This window comes from Oryza glaberrima, chromosome 11 (assembly GCF_000147395.1).
Source record: "Oryza glaberrima chromosome 11, OglaRS2, whole genome shotgun sequence".
Classification (NCBI taxonomy): Eukaryota; Viridiplantae; Streptophyta; class Magnoliopsida; order Poales; family Poaceae; genus Oryza; species Oryza glaberrima.
The window spans coordinates 24,797,919-24,815,031 of NC_068336.1; the positions used below are offsets into that span (position 1 = coordinate 24,797,919).

General features: G+C 43.7%; 3 protein-coding genes across 6 annotated transcripts; 1 reads left to right on the plus strand and 2 right to left on the minus strand.

Moving 5' to 3' along the window:
• Positions 1 to 3,016: 3,016 nt before the first annotated feature.
• LOC127754108 (uncharacterized) lies at positions 3,017 to 4,323 on the plus strand. The gene has a single exon (XM_052279573.1). It carries the CDS (start codon positions 3,067 to 3,069, stop codon positions 4,099 to 4,101), a length of 1,035 nt encoding a protein of 344 aa, XP_052135533.1. The 5' UTR covers positions 3,017 to 3,066; the 3' UTR covers positions 4,102 to 4,323.
• Positions 4,071 to 12,030, minus strand: LOC127754105 (pentatricopeptide repeat-containing protein At1g09190-like). Of its 4 annotated transcripts, XM_052279570.1 has the most exons (8): positions 10,331 to 12,030; positions 6,910 to 7,159; positions 6,670 to 6,798; positions 6,441 to 6,548; positions 5,821 to 5,914; positions 5,608 to 5,715; positions 5,286 to 5,423; positions 4,071 to 4,188 (listed from the first exon to the last, which is right to left on the minus strand). In XM_052279570.1, the coding sequence occupies exon 1, from the start codon at positions 11,975 to 11,977 to the stop codon at positions 10,412 to 10,414; it is 1,566 nt and encodes a 521-aa protein (XP_052135530.1). In that variant the 5' UTR covers positions 11,978 to 12,030; the 3' UTR covers positions 4,071 to 4,188; positions 5,286 to 5,423; positions 5,608 to 5,715; positions 5,821 to 5,914; positions 6,441 to 6,548; positions 6,670 to 6,798; positions 6,910 to 7,159; positions 10,331 to 10,411. The 4 variants fall into 4 exon arrangements, with proteins under 4 accessions (XP_052135530.1, XP_052135528.1, XP_052135527.1 ...); XM_052279568.1 differs by having other exon boundaries at positions 5,286 to 5,392; positions 6,670 to 7,159; XM_052279567.1 differs by having other exon boundaries at positions 6,670 to 7,159.
• Positions 12,031 to 12,405: 375 nt separating this feature from the next.
• Positions 12,406 to 14,971, minus strand: LOC127754113 (uncharacterized). Its single transcript, XM_052279579.1, has 3 exons — positions 14,636 to 14,971; positions 13,581 to 13,800; positions 12,406 to 12,815 (listed from the first exon to the last, which is right to left on the minus strand). Exons 1-3 carry the CDS (start codon positions 14,833 to 14,835, stop codon positions 12,600 to 12,602), a joined length of 636 nt encoding a protein of 211 aa, XP_052135539.1. The 5' UTR covers positions 14,836 to 14,971; the 3' UTR covers positions 12,406 to 12,599.
• Between the last annotated feature and the right edge of the window lie 2,142 nt (positions 14,972 to 17,113).

A 17,113-nucleotide genomic window follows, 5' to 3' on the forward strand; every position in this document is an offset into this window, starting at 1 on the left:
AAAAAAAATAGGATTCTGACAAGAATACAGGTGTTGGAATAGAAAAAATATAGGATCTTGATAGGAAAGTAAGTGTAAAACAGAGGATTGCAAAACGCAGGAAAAAAACTGAATGTCCATTTGATTGAACCGCAGGAAGAACGCAGAAAAAAAACATGAATGTCTATTTGATTGAACAGCATGAAAAACGTAAGAATTGGATGAGAGAGATAGACTCAAAGAAAAGTTAACAAGAGGTTGAAACTCTTACTAAATATTCTTCAAAATCTATATAGGATTGTCCATTCCATAGGAATTTCAAAGGATTGGATAAGATTTGATCCTTTGTTTCAAATGGCTTCATAGAAAATTTTTTTATATGATTAAAATCCTCCATAATTCCTATGTTTTTCCTCCAAATCAAAAGGGTCTTACAAGTGTAAAACAATGGATTGGAAAAATACATAAATGACCGTTTGATTGGACTACAGAAAAAACATAGGAATCGGACAAGAGAAATAGACTCAAAGTAATTTTTCAAGAGGTTGAACCTCTTGCTAACTTTCCTCTAGGATTACCCATTCGGGCCCTTTGAATCGTAGGACTGAGAAAACAGAGGAATAGAAAAAAAAACACATGATTATGATAGGAATGCAATTGTAAAATAGAGAATTACAAAACACAGAAAAAACACATGAGAGATAGACTCAAGGGAAGTTTTCCAAGAGGTTAGAGTGGATGTTAAATTTTCTTCATTTTTCCTCTAGAATTGTAGGAATAGGAAAGTTTAAACACATGAAAGATAGACTTAAGGGAAGTTTTCCAAGAGATTAGAGTGGATGTTAAATTTTCTTTGTTTTTCCTCTAGAATTGTAGGAATAGAAAAGTTTTCTACGTTTTTCCTTTTCTCATTCCTATGAATCAAAGACATAAATAGTGTAGGATTTTATTTTTTTATTTTTCCTTCATTTACCCTCCAATTCAAAGGAGATCTTCGTATGTATTTTAAAGGATATGATATGTTTCTAAGGCCGAGTCCTCAAACTTTCAACTTTTCTATCACATCAAAACTTTATTACACACATAAACTTTTAATTTTTCCATCACATCGTTTCAATTTCAACCAAACTTTCAATTTTAGCGTGAACTAAGGCCGTGGTTAGTTTTCCCTCTGTTCCCAACTTTCCATCACATTATATCACATAAAAACTTTCATACACACATAATTTTTCAACTTTTTTTTCAAACTCCCAACTTTCTTCAAACTTCTAATTTTTTTTTTTAGGAAAACACACCCTGAGATGGATGGCCGGGCGGGGGCGGCGCATCGCATCCGTCTCATGCATGGAAACGAGCTCGAGCAGCAGCTACAGATGCACATAGCAGAGCTGCCAGAGCAGAGGGTGGCGCCGTGCAGCGCAGGGCAACGCAACGCAAAGCGCAACTCTTCCTCCTCCTGACACAATTCACGCACTACTCCTACTCTACTCGTAGCTCAGTTTAGCCACACCCACACGCACCTCTTTATTAGTACTGTGCGCCGCATCACCCGTCCGATCCCACCCATGGTCCCCTATCTGGGGGGCCCACCGATCGGTTGGGACCCACATGTCATAGACGGCAACACCGCCCCTGTGCTAACAACTGTGCACTCACGGAGCTTTACCTCATCAGTCTCAGCTGAGCAGGACACGTGGATGGATCACATCTACTCCCGCTGTCCAGCTCCTTAATTTGGCCTGCTACAGCACAGATCCGCCTTTAATGACGACTCTAATCACATCCCACCATCGAATCAACGTGCTGTTAAAGTGTTAATTAGACGATGGGTGAGCTTCTGCAAACAATGCTACATTGCTACTAGTGTCGTCAGTGAGTAGTACACACAACAAAATCTCCTCTTCTGATGCTCGGCTGACGACGACAGGAGAGGAGAAGAATTGGAAAGCACACACCACTGCACTGCTCCTGCCATCTCCGAAACGAAGAGAGCAGTGTATGATGATGATCTGACCATGGATGTGACTAGCAACGGCACGGCAAGGAGAGGAATAAACGCGATCAGAGACACACACGCAGAGACAAGCAGCACCAGCTCGCGTCTTGAAATGGATGGAATGATAGACAGGTGGACACTGGACAGATAGACATGTGGCTGTCTTTAATTTAGCGCAAAGTTTAAATTTTGGTTAAAATTGAAGATGATGTGACTGAAAAATTATGAGTATATAACAGGTTGATGTGATGAAAAAGGACTGAAGTTTGGATCTAAACACAGCCACAGGTGCACACTTTGCATTGCACATACGGAGTACTGTAGGTGGAGTAGAGAAGAAAGCCAAGGTTGGCAATGTCGCCTCAACCGCGGGAGTTTGCCTCCCGTGTCGGGCACACCGCTGGCTCCTGTTCCGCTCCCTGCTCCGCCGGATTCGGACTTCGGACTCGGCGAAAGCGCGCACTGGTGGTGGCTAACTGCTCCACTTCAGGTTTGGAATTTGGATTGCCTGACATGAGCCCAAACCGTCCCATTTCCAGTTTATTATTATTGCCACTCCTGCAACAAGGCTCAAAATCTGTGAATCACTGCTCGTATCAAACTGACACTGAACAGAAGAACAAATTCTTAAAAAAAAGATAGGAAAAATCATTTACAGGTTTTCACAGGATTTCAAGGAAAAAAATTGGTTATAAAATAGGAGTACAGTGTAGAGAATTTCCTGTTGTGTAAAATCAATACGGCAATACTAGAGATTTCCTCTAGATAGGACGATGCGACCCGGGCCCACCTGTCAGAGGGATCGAATAACACGGCTTTTCCAGCACACCACAAAAGAGGACGATCCTGCAATTACGCAATCCAAGAGGGTTCAGATCTGATCACCGGGATAATTACATTACCACCCCACCCCCCCAAAACTTACCCCTAATCACCTTACAACCCCTCAACTCCACTAACACGCAGAAACCCCGTAATTTGTGTTTAACCAAGGGGCTGAATCGCAAAAACTCCGAGCAGTTAAAAACTCCCACCGTCCCACTCCTCACTCCCACCACTTCGCTCGCCGCACCAAGCCACCACCCCCAGCCATGGCGGCCGCCGACGACCACGCAGCCACCGCCATTGCCATCCCCGGCGACCCCGTAGACAGCGCCTGCTCCACCCCGTTCGTCAGCGCGCCGTCCAGCCCGTCGCGGGAGCACCACTTCGCTTCTTCCCACGGCGCGCCGTGCTTCTTCAGCGCGCCGGCGAGCCCCACCCGCGGCGGCGGCGGCGGCGGCGGCGGGTGCCTCGGTGACTTCGACTTCGACTTCTCGTCGCGGTTCCCGTCTCCCTCCGCGGCGGCGATGTCGTCGGCGGATGAGCTCTTCCACAACGGCCAGATCCGCGCTGTCCGTCTCTCCGCGATGCTCCTCCAGCCTCAGCCTCTGGCTCCGCTCGTCGACGGCGACGGCCACGCGTCGCATCTGGCGGAGGAGGAGGATGCGGCGGCGGTGGAGGAGGATGGTGCGGAGGCGGACGAGCGCGGGCGCATCCGGAGCCGGTCGGTTCGACGGAAGGCGCGGTCGATGTCCCCGTTCCGCACGCGCTGGAGGGCGCCTTCTCCCGCGCCGGCGCCGGAGTCCGCCGAGGAGGTCGAGGCAGTCGCCACGCCGGCGGCGTCTCGCTCGTCGTCGTCCTCGTCGACGGCTTCCTCCGCTTCGTCCACCTCCTCGCGAGGCTCCCGCCGGTGGGCGTTCTTGAAGGATCTCCTCCACCGGAGCAAGTCGGACGGCGGCAAGAACCACCACCACCACCACGACACCGCCGCGCCACCGCCGCCACCCCAGTCGAACACCACCACCGCGCCAAAGAGGAGCCCGTCTCCGTCTCCGGCGGCGGCGAGCGCGAGAGGAGGGAGAGGGGCAGCAACGGGGAGGAGGAGCAGGAGGAGATCGGCGCACGAGAGGATGTACGAGGCGAGGAGGGCGGAGGCGGAGGAGATGCGGCGGCGGACGTACCTGCCGTACCGGCAGGGGCTCCTCCTCTTCGGCTGCATCGGCCTCGGCTCCCGCGGCTACGGCGCCGTCCACGGCCTCGCCCGGGGTCTCAACGCCGCCGCCGCCGTCTCTTCGAGGTCATGACTCGTGACCTCCATTGCTGCTCCCGCCATGGATGCTGCTGTTCTCGGAGCTCCGATGCGTGCTGCTCTGCTTGCAGTGTGGAAAAACCTGCAAAAAATTGCATAGAAAATAGTAGTAGCTAGTACTAGAAGTTTGCTTTTGCCTTAATACTAGTTTCTTGTATGGATTTTGGTGATGTAAACAAAGCTTGTTCATCTGGTGATGGTGATAACCACTTAACAATGGCAAAATGGTGTTCTTTTACTACAGTACTTATTACAACTATACTTGTATTAACTGGAAATCAACTGATTATCTTATCCTTTTGCTATTGTAGAACATGAAACATTGTAGATTTGAGAGCATTTGTAGTTCACTTGTAACAGTTGGTGTCCGGACAGAGCTAGATCTCCGAACAAAATGTCTGCGTTTGCAATAGTAGTAATAACTATTGCTAGTAACATCCTCCCTTTGTTCACTGTAAAATTATCCTTCACAGATCTTTGGCTTCCATCACAATCTTCTCCAAAGCCTTTTGTAGTATCAAATGAGTTCTTTTTGTAGGAACCAAGAAAGCTAACAAAGGTGAGTTTCTAGGGGAAAGATGTCGACTCTGAAAACCAAACCAAACAGTACAGAGATCAAGAACAGCTTTTTCTAATGTTAAGAAATTTTTACATCAAAATTATTGCTCAAACAGAATCAAAACTATTACTCGGAAAAAAGGGCTGGATTATTCTCTTCCGCTGGTTTTGCTTAGTAACAGTGGGGTAACATCATCTTTTATTCTCGATTATTATATGTCATGCATTCGAGCTGGGACGACAGGCTCAAGTACATGATGTACATCTCACGTGACAGATGACATGTCGTTTATCTTTTGTGCCTCGGGCTCAGTAATTTTATCACGGACAGAACAACGAGCTGTGGTTAATCTATGATAAACTACTGTTTACTTTGCGGTGATTATCTACCTAACCAAGGTAACCGAATAAACGGCCTTTCACCGTCCTGGCGCGACTTGTCCCTAATCGAGACCCTATTCTTTTAGTACTAGCAATAACAAAAGGAACTCACAAAGTCACAGTTACTAGTAAGTCACTAGCTATAAGTCTAAACATCAGTACAACACTGCAACCAAAGCTAATAGCACCAGGAGCAAATTCCAAACAGAAACATACTAAATTTTATCGAGTTTGTTTTACCTTAACTTGTTAGGCCTAACCCAAGATAAGTCACCTCTTTCACTTTTTGTTGGAAGCATGCACTTTGGATGCTTGTACCATAAGTTGTTCAGCGCTGTATGCGTGTGCTGCAAAAAGTCACACGCTTTGTGTCGAGATCTGTCAAACCCAACGCAACAATGGTGCATTTCTTTACTCTTAACAGATTAACCGACTAATAACCATCTGTACTGTGTTGATTCTTCATTCTAGTAGGAGTACTACCGTACTCCTAATAGTATTTGAATCCATTTCAACGAAAAAGAGAAAGGGAAATATTTTTTGGGAGAGGCAGCAACCATACCACTTTGAAGTTGAGTTGACAACATGATAAAGGTCACAGTTGCATGGCAACTTCACCCGGACAGTCACCAGCAACACGCAGCAACTGCGCTCTCCAGCACAAGGAAAGCTGAAGGGGAAAAAGATTACGAAGTGAGAATTCAGGCATGTGGATGTGACAATACCAGCCTCCCATCCATATGTGTTCCTTTCCGAAGCAAGCATGTCACCGTACCTCAAGGCAAACCACAATAAATATAGTCCGATGCAGGGATGAAACGAAAGGCGCCATGCCTTGCTGTGTTCTTTCGCTGGGAGCATAGTATGTCCTGGTTCATGCAGGGGTAGGGCCATCAAAATGCCAGCTTTGAAAGGGATGAAAATAGAGTTTTGTACAGTAGTTGGAAGAATTTAAGAATGTAGTAATGACTAGTAACTCTGACAGTCGACATGGATCTGGAAATTGATTGTTTGATCTACTTGTAGAAATATTACGATCATAAATGAAATTTTTTTTAAAGGTAACTGGAAAAAGAGACATCACTGATTATATTCTTTAATTCTTAGATGGTGTTCGTTTCTATCGAAGATGAAGATGAAGTTAGGGTACGGAAAACAAGAAAACCATTAATACATAATTAATTAGGTTTTAATTATTATAAACTTAAAAAAAGATTTATATAATATTTTAAAATAATTTCTATATAGAAAAGAACGGAGCCAGGCCCATTCTAACCTGCAGAGACTTAAGACTTTCACTAACCGTGTGGACTTTGAGGCTTTGAAGCTTTGACTAGAAAAGGAAGTTCATTTTCATACTCTCACATATAAATGATGGATGGCATCTCCAGATACCTTAAATCAAACTTGGTCTGAGGTAGGAGTACTTGCCAGCAACCTTTCCTCCCTGATATTTATTTTCCAGAGTCGCACAGATATGCAGCTGTTTCGCACATCACAGCACTGCAAAAAAAAGATTCAGGGAAAGCGTAAATGCCTATCATCACGATCACACTAAAATAAGGAATCCATAAAGCCTTTCAGATTCTTATGGATAAAGCTTGCAAAGAAAAGCTTTGCTGACCTCCAATAGCAAAGACACTCGTGCGCCGAGATGCAATAAGGTCGCCAGGACACTGAAATAACCATGAATAGAAAATGCCGGTAGTACTTCATCATTGGAGCGCCACATCACTAAACATTTCATTCCCCTCTTTTCGAAGCACATAAGAATTATAAGTTACATTGAATGATTGTTCCTAGTTTAATCGACCTTATGATACTTGCGAGAAATTAAGAATCGAAGTGGGACGAAAATATGCACCGGTTTAGGATACAGCAGCATGCATATCTTCTGCTGGATTCACTATATGGCCGCTGTTGAAAGACCATATTGCTTGGGGATTATGCTTGCTCCCCTGGACCACTGGCATTTAGCAGCGGGGTCAATTGCTGTTGCGCCTCCCACCGGTGTCACCGCCGGCCTACACCGCGCAACCGGCTCGTCGATCCCCAGACGGAGGAGGAGCCAATGTGGCCCCTTCAGTGTGTGGCAACACGGGGCCATAGAGTTCCTGAGAATAAAGAAGTTGTTAGCAACTTGAGGGGCCTCATGGGCAGTAGATAAAACAAGAAATGCCAGTGCCTTCCCCTTACATGTTTGTGGGGACCTGAATGCATCAAAATGAGAGCAGATTAGAGAGAATCCAAAGGTGGGCTGCATGTGAATGTGATTGTGCAAACAAAGAGTATCACTTATTATACATCTAAAGAAAACAAGAGTATCTCTTTATCTCCCCATTGGAAGAAATTAGGAAGGATAACACATGGGTCATTGGCTCATTGACACTAATCTGTACAGGAATATTCATGCAGTCCTTTGCATCTATTATCTGGTGAGGCCGAATTTTTGCAGAAGCAAGATCATTGGATAAATTATCTCATGCAGAAACATATAAGACATTTTAAAAGAAGAATTCAAAATTTTCTAATATGTGCCCAACCAAGCCTTACATGCTGTTCTATCTGATTTCATTCCCAGCAAGAAACTAAGCAAACGTGGAGTAGCTCAACGGCCTGGGTTCGATCCCTGGTTCCTCACCCTCCCTCTCTCTTAAATACATTAATACTAAGTCCCTCCTTAGTATCCCACAAGAAACTAAGCAAACATGCTATTACTGTCTGTCGTATGCATTACAAAGAATTGATCTTTCTAGATTGAAGTACTAACTTGGCTCAACTCTTGAAACAAGTTCAAGTCAGCTTGATAAGTATAGAATATCCTGACAGATCTTTCTGTTGCTTATTTTAATTAGAAAGAATTACAGATCTAACTAGAACATCTTACCTCAAGAACACACAATTGTATGGGATTTCAGGTTAGACATAGATCCATATGTCAGCAAAACCAATGCATAAATATGCACAATGCAATCATAAGATATCAGGTTTGTCAAAATAAATGCATAAATATATACTAGCTAAATGCAAGAGCTTACAGGTTCCTTTCCCTTTTGCATCTTCCATGCCTTTTTGCGGTTTTTAAGATGAGAGTGGGGCAACAACTTACAGGGAGCAGTAAAAAATGAAGACAGGACAAAAATCACAAGGCCCAACACGGAAATTTCTCATGCTTCTAGGCAGCATCCTTTTTATTTGTTTTCTTTTTCTTGGGAAGCTAGTTACACCATTTTGAGTTGTCCATGTTAGAGGAGCCCACAAAAGGAAAATGCCAAAGTTGGTGCCGGGGCCAATATGAGTATAGGTCCCTGTGTTAAATTTTGTTTCCGTATGTTTGCTAGCATTCTGTACGTGTTACAGCGTCGGATTACCTTTTATATGACGACAGCATGATATAGCCTCTCTCTAGTAGTCTAGTTCCTTTCAGTACCCCTTTTGTGCCCAGCCCAAGTAATAATGCTAAAAGAGTGAACAGCCTGCTGTCTGCATAGACAACATAAACTGTAAATTCAGAACTATGAAAGTTCCCTACTCTCGAATTGTCAGAAGTCTCTGATCTTTAGACAATGTTTTATTTTTCAACTCCTTAGCTGTAGTAAGGGTGTGTTTAGTTCACGCCAAAATTAGAAGTTTGGTTGAAATTGGAACGATGTGACAGAAAAGTTGAAAGTTTATGTGTGTAGAAAAGTTTTGATGTGATGTAAAAGTTGGAAGTTTGAAGAAAAAGTGGGAACTAAACCAGGCCTAAAACTAACTGTTGGCACTTGGCAGAGCAATTGTTATGACTTGTGTTAAAAGAAAATGATTAACGGTTATGCTACTATTTATAGATATTATGACTATAAGTATTTTTCATTTTAGAGAAAAAGTAAGTATTTATTTATAATAATGCATATGCAAGATGTCAGGAACTAAATGTGTCAAGCCTCTACTAACATGTAATAATGTAAATTCTGCAAGGAAGATATCTGCTACATTAGAGAGAACCATGTTCTAAAAACACTTCTATTACTAGATATATCACCAACATGCATAGATTATATAGATATTATAGGTGACAATTAAGCTTTGTTGGAAGTTTACAATATCTGAACTAATCGAGGAATATGAATCGCATGTGCGGAACTAATAACCAAAACTATCACAAAATTTATAGCAATCATGCTATAGCTGAATTTTAATTGCAGAAAAGGTTACCTTTCCCGTATGTCATATTATCATGTGGGAATTGACATTTGACATATGCATAATAAACTAATACATATCTGTTCATATTTAGAGTAATAATAAACTTTACTAATATATGCACATACCTCGTTGTTCTGAGGGCTAGAGGCATAGTCACAAAGTTCCTGGGTCGATGGGATCGAGGAACGGGGTCGAGGAACGTGATACGCTACTTGCGAGAGGTTTTTACAAGGTGGGGACGAAAATGACCCCGCGTTTTTGGGACGGGGACGACGTTCCCGGGTCGAGGATCGCTGCCACCGACCCCGTTTCCTGTGACTATGGGCTAGAGGTTCTAAAATATGCATGTACTTAGTACTTAATTCTTATTAGCGTGCTGTTCCTTGTGGTGCATTATAAAACAAAGGAGTAAAATCATTAAATCGGTCCAAAGAACGCAGAATTCATGACTCTCATATCCAATTTTCCATTAGAAGTTTGAAAACTTCACTGTAACTTTCAGGATGGCCACTAGCAATAGGATTTCCCAGAAAATATTTTTTTGTCACAACTATCTTGTTCCAAGCAGGTAATGATAAAACCTTTAATGTCTAATTTTCAGAAAAGGGGTTTGATTAAAATAACTTTGCAAGGTATGGATAGTAGCGTATTTGATCAATAAAAAAATAGAAATCTGTATGGAGGCTTTTATCTTTGTTGCCAGTTAATAGGTTTGATTAAAATAACTTTGCAAGGTATGGATAGTAGCATACTTGATCAATAATAATAATAAAAAGAAATCTGTATGGAGGCTTTTATCTTTGTTGCCAGTTAACATTGTAATGAGTACGATCTCCATAGACCCATGAAACATTAAATAACCTATATTGACTATAGTAGAAGTCGAACATTACATCTCGTTGCTTCAACTACTGTAACTATTAAGGTATCTAGTGCATCCATAGGCCATAGCTCCCAAATTAATCATGAATTACATCCATTACTGGGCATTAAGTCCTTAGTAAAAGATTATTGAGTAAAGCTATTGCCTATTCAGTTCACCATTCTAAAATAAATGTTAAGAGAATACAAAATGCATAAAGACCAGGAACAGTTACCTGAAATGACCAGCCTTTGTAGACTTCCACATTTTGGCCCTCTGGGGTTGTGTACTTCCACATAGTTCACTGACAATTATATCATATATTTGTGAACTGAAACTCGGTTTCTTCGATTAAGCTCTGCCCTGGAGCCTTTTGCACACTCATCCTCCTCATCAGTCTCCTCGCATCCCCTGCATCCTCCCATCGTCCTGTTTCCGCATAAAGATTGGCCAACAGCACATAGTTCCCTGAGTTCCATGGTTCAAGGTTAATAAGTTCTTTCAGTGCCACCTCAGCTATGCTAATCCCAGAATGAGCATGGCATGCGCTTAGCAGTGCACCCCATATCGCAGCATTAGGTCTCATTGGCATCCCTTGAATCATTGCATATGCCTCCTCAAGAAGGCCAGATCTTCCAAGTAAATCTACCATACAACCATAATGCTCAATTACTGGCTCAATACCATGCTCTAGCTGCATGCTCTGGAAGATGTCCCTCCCAACATCCACAGCCCCAGCATGCGCACAGCAGCCAAGCACCCCCAGAAATGTCACTTCATTGGGCATCTCACCGTGTGTCCTCATCTCCCGGTAAAGCTCAATGCCCTCAATCCCATGGCCATTCAATGAAAATCCTGAAATCATGGTGTTCCAGCTCACCACACTCCGCTGTCGCATTCCCTTGAATACCTCCCTTGCACTATGGACATCACCACACTTGCAATACATATCCATCACTGCATTTGCAACATGTACTTTCCTGTCTAGCAACCCACTCTTACGTGCATGCTCATGTGCCCATCTCCCCACCCCGACATTCCCCAACCTCCCACAGACCGGCAGCACAGCAGCAAGGGTCCCATCATCTGGTGCCACCTCCCCCTCCCTGACCATCCTCTCAAAGCACAAGATCGCAATATCATCCTTCTTGCACCAAGCACACCCCGCGATCATAACATTCCAAGAAACCACGCTCCTCCTGGAGCGCTTGTATCTCTGCATTTCGTCAAACAGGTGGCGTGCGGCACCAAGATCATCAGCTCGGAAACAGGCCGTGATGAGTGTGTTGTAGGCGACGGTGCACTTGTTCCTCTGCGGCATTTCGTCAAACAGGACGCGGGCGTAGTGGAGAGGATATGGCTTGAGGAGCGCGAGAGAGATGGCGTGATGTGAAAGGAAGCCGAGGCGGAGAAGAAGCGCGTGGACTGCGGAGAGGGCAGAAAGGGACGATACGCAACCTAGGAGGGGCAGGAACGAGAGGCGGTCGGGCGCGTGGAGGCGGCGGAGGGAGGAGAGGAGCCGGAACGCGAGCGGCGGCGAGGAGGCCGAGAGGGCCCTGATGGCGGCGTTGAGGAGAGGCAGCGGAGGCGGCGCGTGAGGCGGGACGAGGCGGAGGAGCGGGAGAGCCGGCGGCGGCGGGGAGGAGAGGAGCAGCAGCGCGGCGAGGGAGTGGTGGTGCGGGGACGGCGGCGACGACGGGAGGCAGTGGCGGACGGCGAAGGCGAGGAGCTCGAGCGGTCGCCGCCGCGCGGGAGGGGAGTGGTGCAGGAGGTGGAGGAGGCGCCGCTCCGCCGTGCGCGGGTGCCACCCGTCCGGCGTCGTCACCGCGGCGGACAGCGCCGTCGGCGGCGGAGGCGTGGGCGGCTCGCCGTCGCCGGCCATCGGCGGCGCGCGGCGGAGGTCTGAACCGCGCGGCCCCCGCGTTTCGCGCCGTGATTCGTGCAACCCCGTGATGTTCCAATTCGAAGTGGACCACTTACGAAATTTCTAATGGGCCGGAAAGGAATTTGCATGCTCTGTGCGGCCTATATATGTGGGCCGTAACAAAATTACGAGCTCGTTGCGGCCCATTATATATGGGCTTGTAAGTGTTGTGAGCTCAGTGCGGCCCATCCAGTTGGGCTGGAACGGGCTGAGGTGAGCAAGCGGGCCGTATTATACATGGGCCGGAAAGAGACTGCGGTGAGTGCAGCCATATAAAAGTGGACAGTTCGGCCTTCTTCCAAGCCATTTTCCTCTTCAAAATACCGGCTCAATTTATCAGCGAGAAAGCTATTTCCCGCGTGGTATTTGTGATGCATTGAAACAAATAAAAAAAACACCCAGCGATCTGTACATTATTTCTCCAAATTATTGCAAAGTTTTTTACTACAAGTTCCTTTATCAGTTTATCTGTTACATAAACCTAGTATACAACTTTTGATCAGCAGCTAACGGCAACAAACTTCATAACTCAGAGTCACACAACATTGAGCCATGGGAGAAGCAGTGGTGATGATGCTCGTCAGATCTGGAGCTTGCTGGCAAGGTACCAGGAGTGCATTGCAAGGCTACCGAACGCCATGATGTTGGCCAGAGACGACAGGCCATGGATCATCCCGAACTTCTTGTTCATGGCCGCCAGCGTCGGGCTTGTCTTCGCCACCTCCGCGTTCTTCGAAAACCCGACCTCGCTGCCAATGCCGAGGTCTTTCTCGATCTTGTGCCGCCTCATCATCATCTGCAGAAAGAAGGCCTAAGTCAAAACTGTATACTGATAGGTGCTACAAAAGAGCACCCTGAAGTGAAGCAATGTTGGGGCTACAGGATGTTTGTTTTCAGCAATCAGCATTCGGTGCAACTTGTCAAGAGCATAACAGAAGACATATGCTGAGCACTGAATGATGGCTCACAAGGTAGGAGCAATCCAAACTCAAATTCAATTGAAGAATGAAGGTATATATCTTACTGTTCTGTAGTAACACCCTGCGAACTGCCGCCTCACACAAATGATTCAAGACTATGCAACCGTAAGGCCAAAAACATGGTGCTTAACTACATTAAGCCAGAAACTTCTCTAATTTAGAACTATAATGGTTTACTTACTTTCCCAATTCCCAAAGCTATATTGCTAAGCTGATTGGAAACTAACAAGATAAGAGCAAGTGCCCCTGTGTCAAGCACTTGCATAGTTGCATGTTTATTTAGCTGGTGCTAGTGCGTGCTACCTATGGAAACCACTACCAAGTTAGTACTACATATGTTCATTCCTGAAAATAAAATGCAGCAAAAAAATCATTTATTCTTTAGGCCTCATTGTCGCAACTCAGTCGTACTTTTTAATCAGCATGAATTGATCCACCTATACTTTATCGCCTTCAAAAAAAAATCTACATTGTATGGACATTCACTTATCAAGCTTAAATTGCATGCAATGCAAGTAGAATTCGGTGAAAAGCAAAAATCGTAACATAAATAAAGAAGAAAAATGGTAAGAATGATTTACCTCGGTGGTCATGGGAGTGAAAACCAGAAGGTTGGAAAGGTCAAAACCAAGGGCAGAGATCAAGAATCCAAGCTGATAACGCTCAATGGTAGATGCCGTCTTCCAAGGATGTAGATATGCAAAAGCTGCCACTGATATAGCCGAGCATACTGATATCAACATGAAGTAGGCTGGGAACATTTTCCCTTGTAGACTCCCAAACTGGTGCCTTGGCAAATACCTTAAAGAATACATCGACAAAGCAATGTCAGTAGCCTTATTCTGAAGAAATATTTTGGAGTAAACAACTTGCACTTGGTGGGAGCAAAACCAAAATAGATGCTGCATTTCTGGTTTTAGGTGATATCTTTTCTGCAAAATCACAAAGCAACATGTACCATGTGGGTATAATAATACAACACTGAAGGCACATTTGAACAACTGAACAGATGAGTGCGCTTTCTGAAATGCACACTACGTATTACTCAGAAACACGCAGCTTACACAATAACCCAACTTGCTTGCAAAAGGCACCATGAACATTGGTGAAACTGTGAAAGAGTTCTGAAAAGTTCTACAGGCCAAATGCCAAAATGGTGAGCTCAAGCATGACAGTCACAGCAGGTTTACAGTTTTAATAGGAAAATTTAACATCTCAAATCTCTCCAGAATCCATATGACCAAATATACAGTAATTCCAAGTTAGAAATTAGTGTTCCATCCCTACAGGTTGTAAATTGTACCAGAGGATGGGTTTCTGTGCTTACAAGCATATAAACATGCAATCTTTACTAAAATGAAAAAAAAAATCCTAGAACCAAAAGTAAAAAAATGGATGAACGTTTGGGCAAGGCTACTATTCTAGGGTCAAACCCAAACTGCTAGGAACAAACAAATTCGCATTTTGAGCATGGCGAAGACTATGTAAGCTCTCCGCTTAAATTTGACAAAATCTGAAACTGTTTACATCATGGTAACACTTATTAAAATCTAACAGCAACAATAATCGATGTGAAAACCCAAAATTCCACTAAAATGGAGCTGATAGAGAGGGAAGCGATTAGAGAGCTCTTTACTTGAACATGACGATGCCGCCGATGAAGGTGACCCAGAGCGCGGCGCCCCAGGCGGTGGCGAAGCAGAGCACGTGCGCCAGCCTCGCCGCCGCGACTCCGGCGCCGGACCGGCCGGAGCCGCCGAGGAGCGCGTCCGGCGCGAAGAGCACGCCGGCGGCGAGGAAGGACACCGCCGTGAGGAACCGCGCCGCCCACCCCATCGTGCCCCCACCCTACCAGGCTAGGGTTCGGATTCCGAGAGATTGGATGGAGGAAGAAGAAGAAGAGAGCAAATCTGTGTGCTTGGAAATGAAATTGAGCTCAACTTAAGCACAGGAGTGTGAACTGTGAAGTGAAAGACTAGTCAATGGAGTACTAGTGCTTGCTTGCAAGGAAAGTTCTGGAAGCTTATCTAGAACGCATTAAGTTATAATATTCCCTCATTAATTTTATAGGAAGCAATTTAAGTTAATTGATTGATTCTCATAATCCACACAAATTAACAACAAAGAAACAGAGCTTTACTTGTACAGTACTATTTCTACTCAATGGCAATTCTCTGAAGTCTGAAGTTCACAGAGAGGAGTCAGGAGAGGAGAACTTGTGTTACATGTGACAGAACACAGAAGACTTGACCTTTTTAAACTCCTTTTAGAAATGATGAGTTGAATGAACACTGTATTAGGCAGGAATTTGCTCAGCTGAATCTCATTTGTTTGTCTGGTTTGTCATGACCAAACAAACCTATGGGCTATGGGCTTTAGAAAAATTTCTACCAGAAACCTGTGGGCAGTTGGGCCTAGAAAAAAGAGCAACACACGGTTATGGACCAAACAAAAGAAATCAAAGATTCAGAACTGCACAAGATTTGGAGTACGACAAGTATAAACAGTGAACAGCACTAGCAAAAGAACTGACCCTGTTCGCAGTAGAACATGAGGTCAGACATGCAGTACTTTGGATAACATTACAGATCACAGTACTTACAATGCAGGTAGTCCATCTGCCAAAATCAACTGTAAAAATGGAGTGTATTTTGGACAACAGAAGAAGAACAAGTAATGAATGATCTTATGTATTTCTTCAGTTCAATTTATTATATACTAAAAGTCCATGAAACTTCCTACAAACGCTCTTAAGCCGCCACGTGGCGTTCTAATAAAATAGAGAAAATCCTAGAAATTCTACGAAAAAAGCAAAACATCCGACCATTGATTTTCATTTAAATTGGTGGACCCATTATTTTACACCATTAGATTTATCTCAAGAAAAAAACAACCAAATCCACCTCTTTCCATCGTTAGATTAGATCTGTTGAGACTCACGGTCAAGCACACCTCGCCTCTTTCCGTGCATGCGACGCACTGTACGCACACTTCCTCTCCTCTCTTTTGCTGCCCCTCCCCTCCTATTCTCTTTTCTATTTGTAAGCAATCTTTTTTTTATCAAGAAATCAACAGTTCGATGTGTTCAAAATAATTACTATAGTTTTAATTTATTTTGTAAGCAAACTATCAGACCAAGAAAATCCTCCGTCGATATATGGAGCAGTTCTACCCAGTGTTGTAACAATATAAATAAATTTCTTGAAGCTTTTGGAAAATAAATTAATTTATTTTAGGCATTTGGGTTATCAGGTGGTTTTTAAGAGAGCGTGCCCTACCTCTTCCTACGTATGTGCCTCCCTACTCTTACACGCTAATAAGTCTTAATTTATACAATTAAAAACTCAGTTTTGAATATATTTTAAATCATAAAAATATAATTTTGCGGGAACATTATATTATATTATATTATACACTAAAAGTATATTAAACTCTCTACAAACGTTCTCAAACGGTCACGTGACACAGTGGCTTAGATAGGATTTAGAGTAAAGATGGTCCATCTATTTGTAACAGGTCAATTAAAAGGGTGGTCCACTATATAATTTTTATTATATTAACTAGCACATATACTATAGTTTTAATCTTGATCAATCTTTTAGGTGGTCCATGGCCCACAGTGCCACCTAGCTAGCTACGCCTCTGACATGACGTTCTACAAACGCTTCTAGGATGTCATGTGGCGCTTTAATAAATTTAAAAATAAATCATGCAAATTCTAATTAAAAAGAAAAAAATTTTAAACATTGATTTTCTTTAAATAGGTGGACCCAATAATTTTAATCTTAAAAATAAATCCGATAACCCCACCTTCACCCCCACCGTATGTGATCACACATGCAAGTACTCCTCCACCCTCCTTCTCTCCTCTGGGATCCCACTCTCCTCTCTATTTTCTAGCTAACTTTCCTATTTTCTAGCTAACACAAAATATATAAAAAAAACAATAGCTAAATGATCATGACTCTCAAGTTACATGTACTTTTCTCAATCTATTTGCTTTCTTGTGTTATTGTATAATTAAATGCATAATCCAAGATCCATATTGCCCATATTTACTATATAAAAGTTATATAATTTGGTCGTTCTAACTACAAATATTTGAGCAAAATAG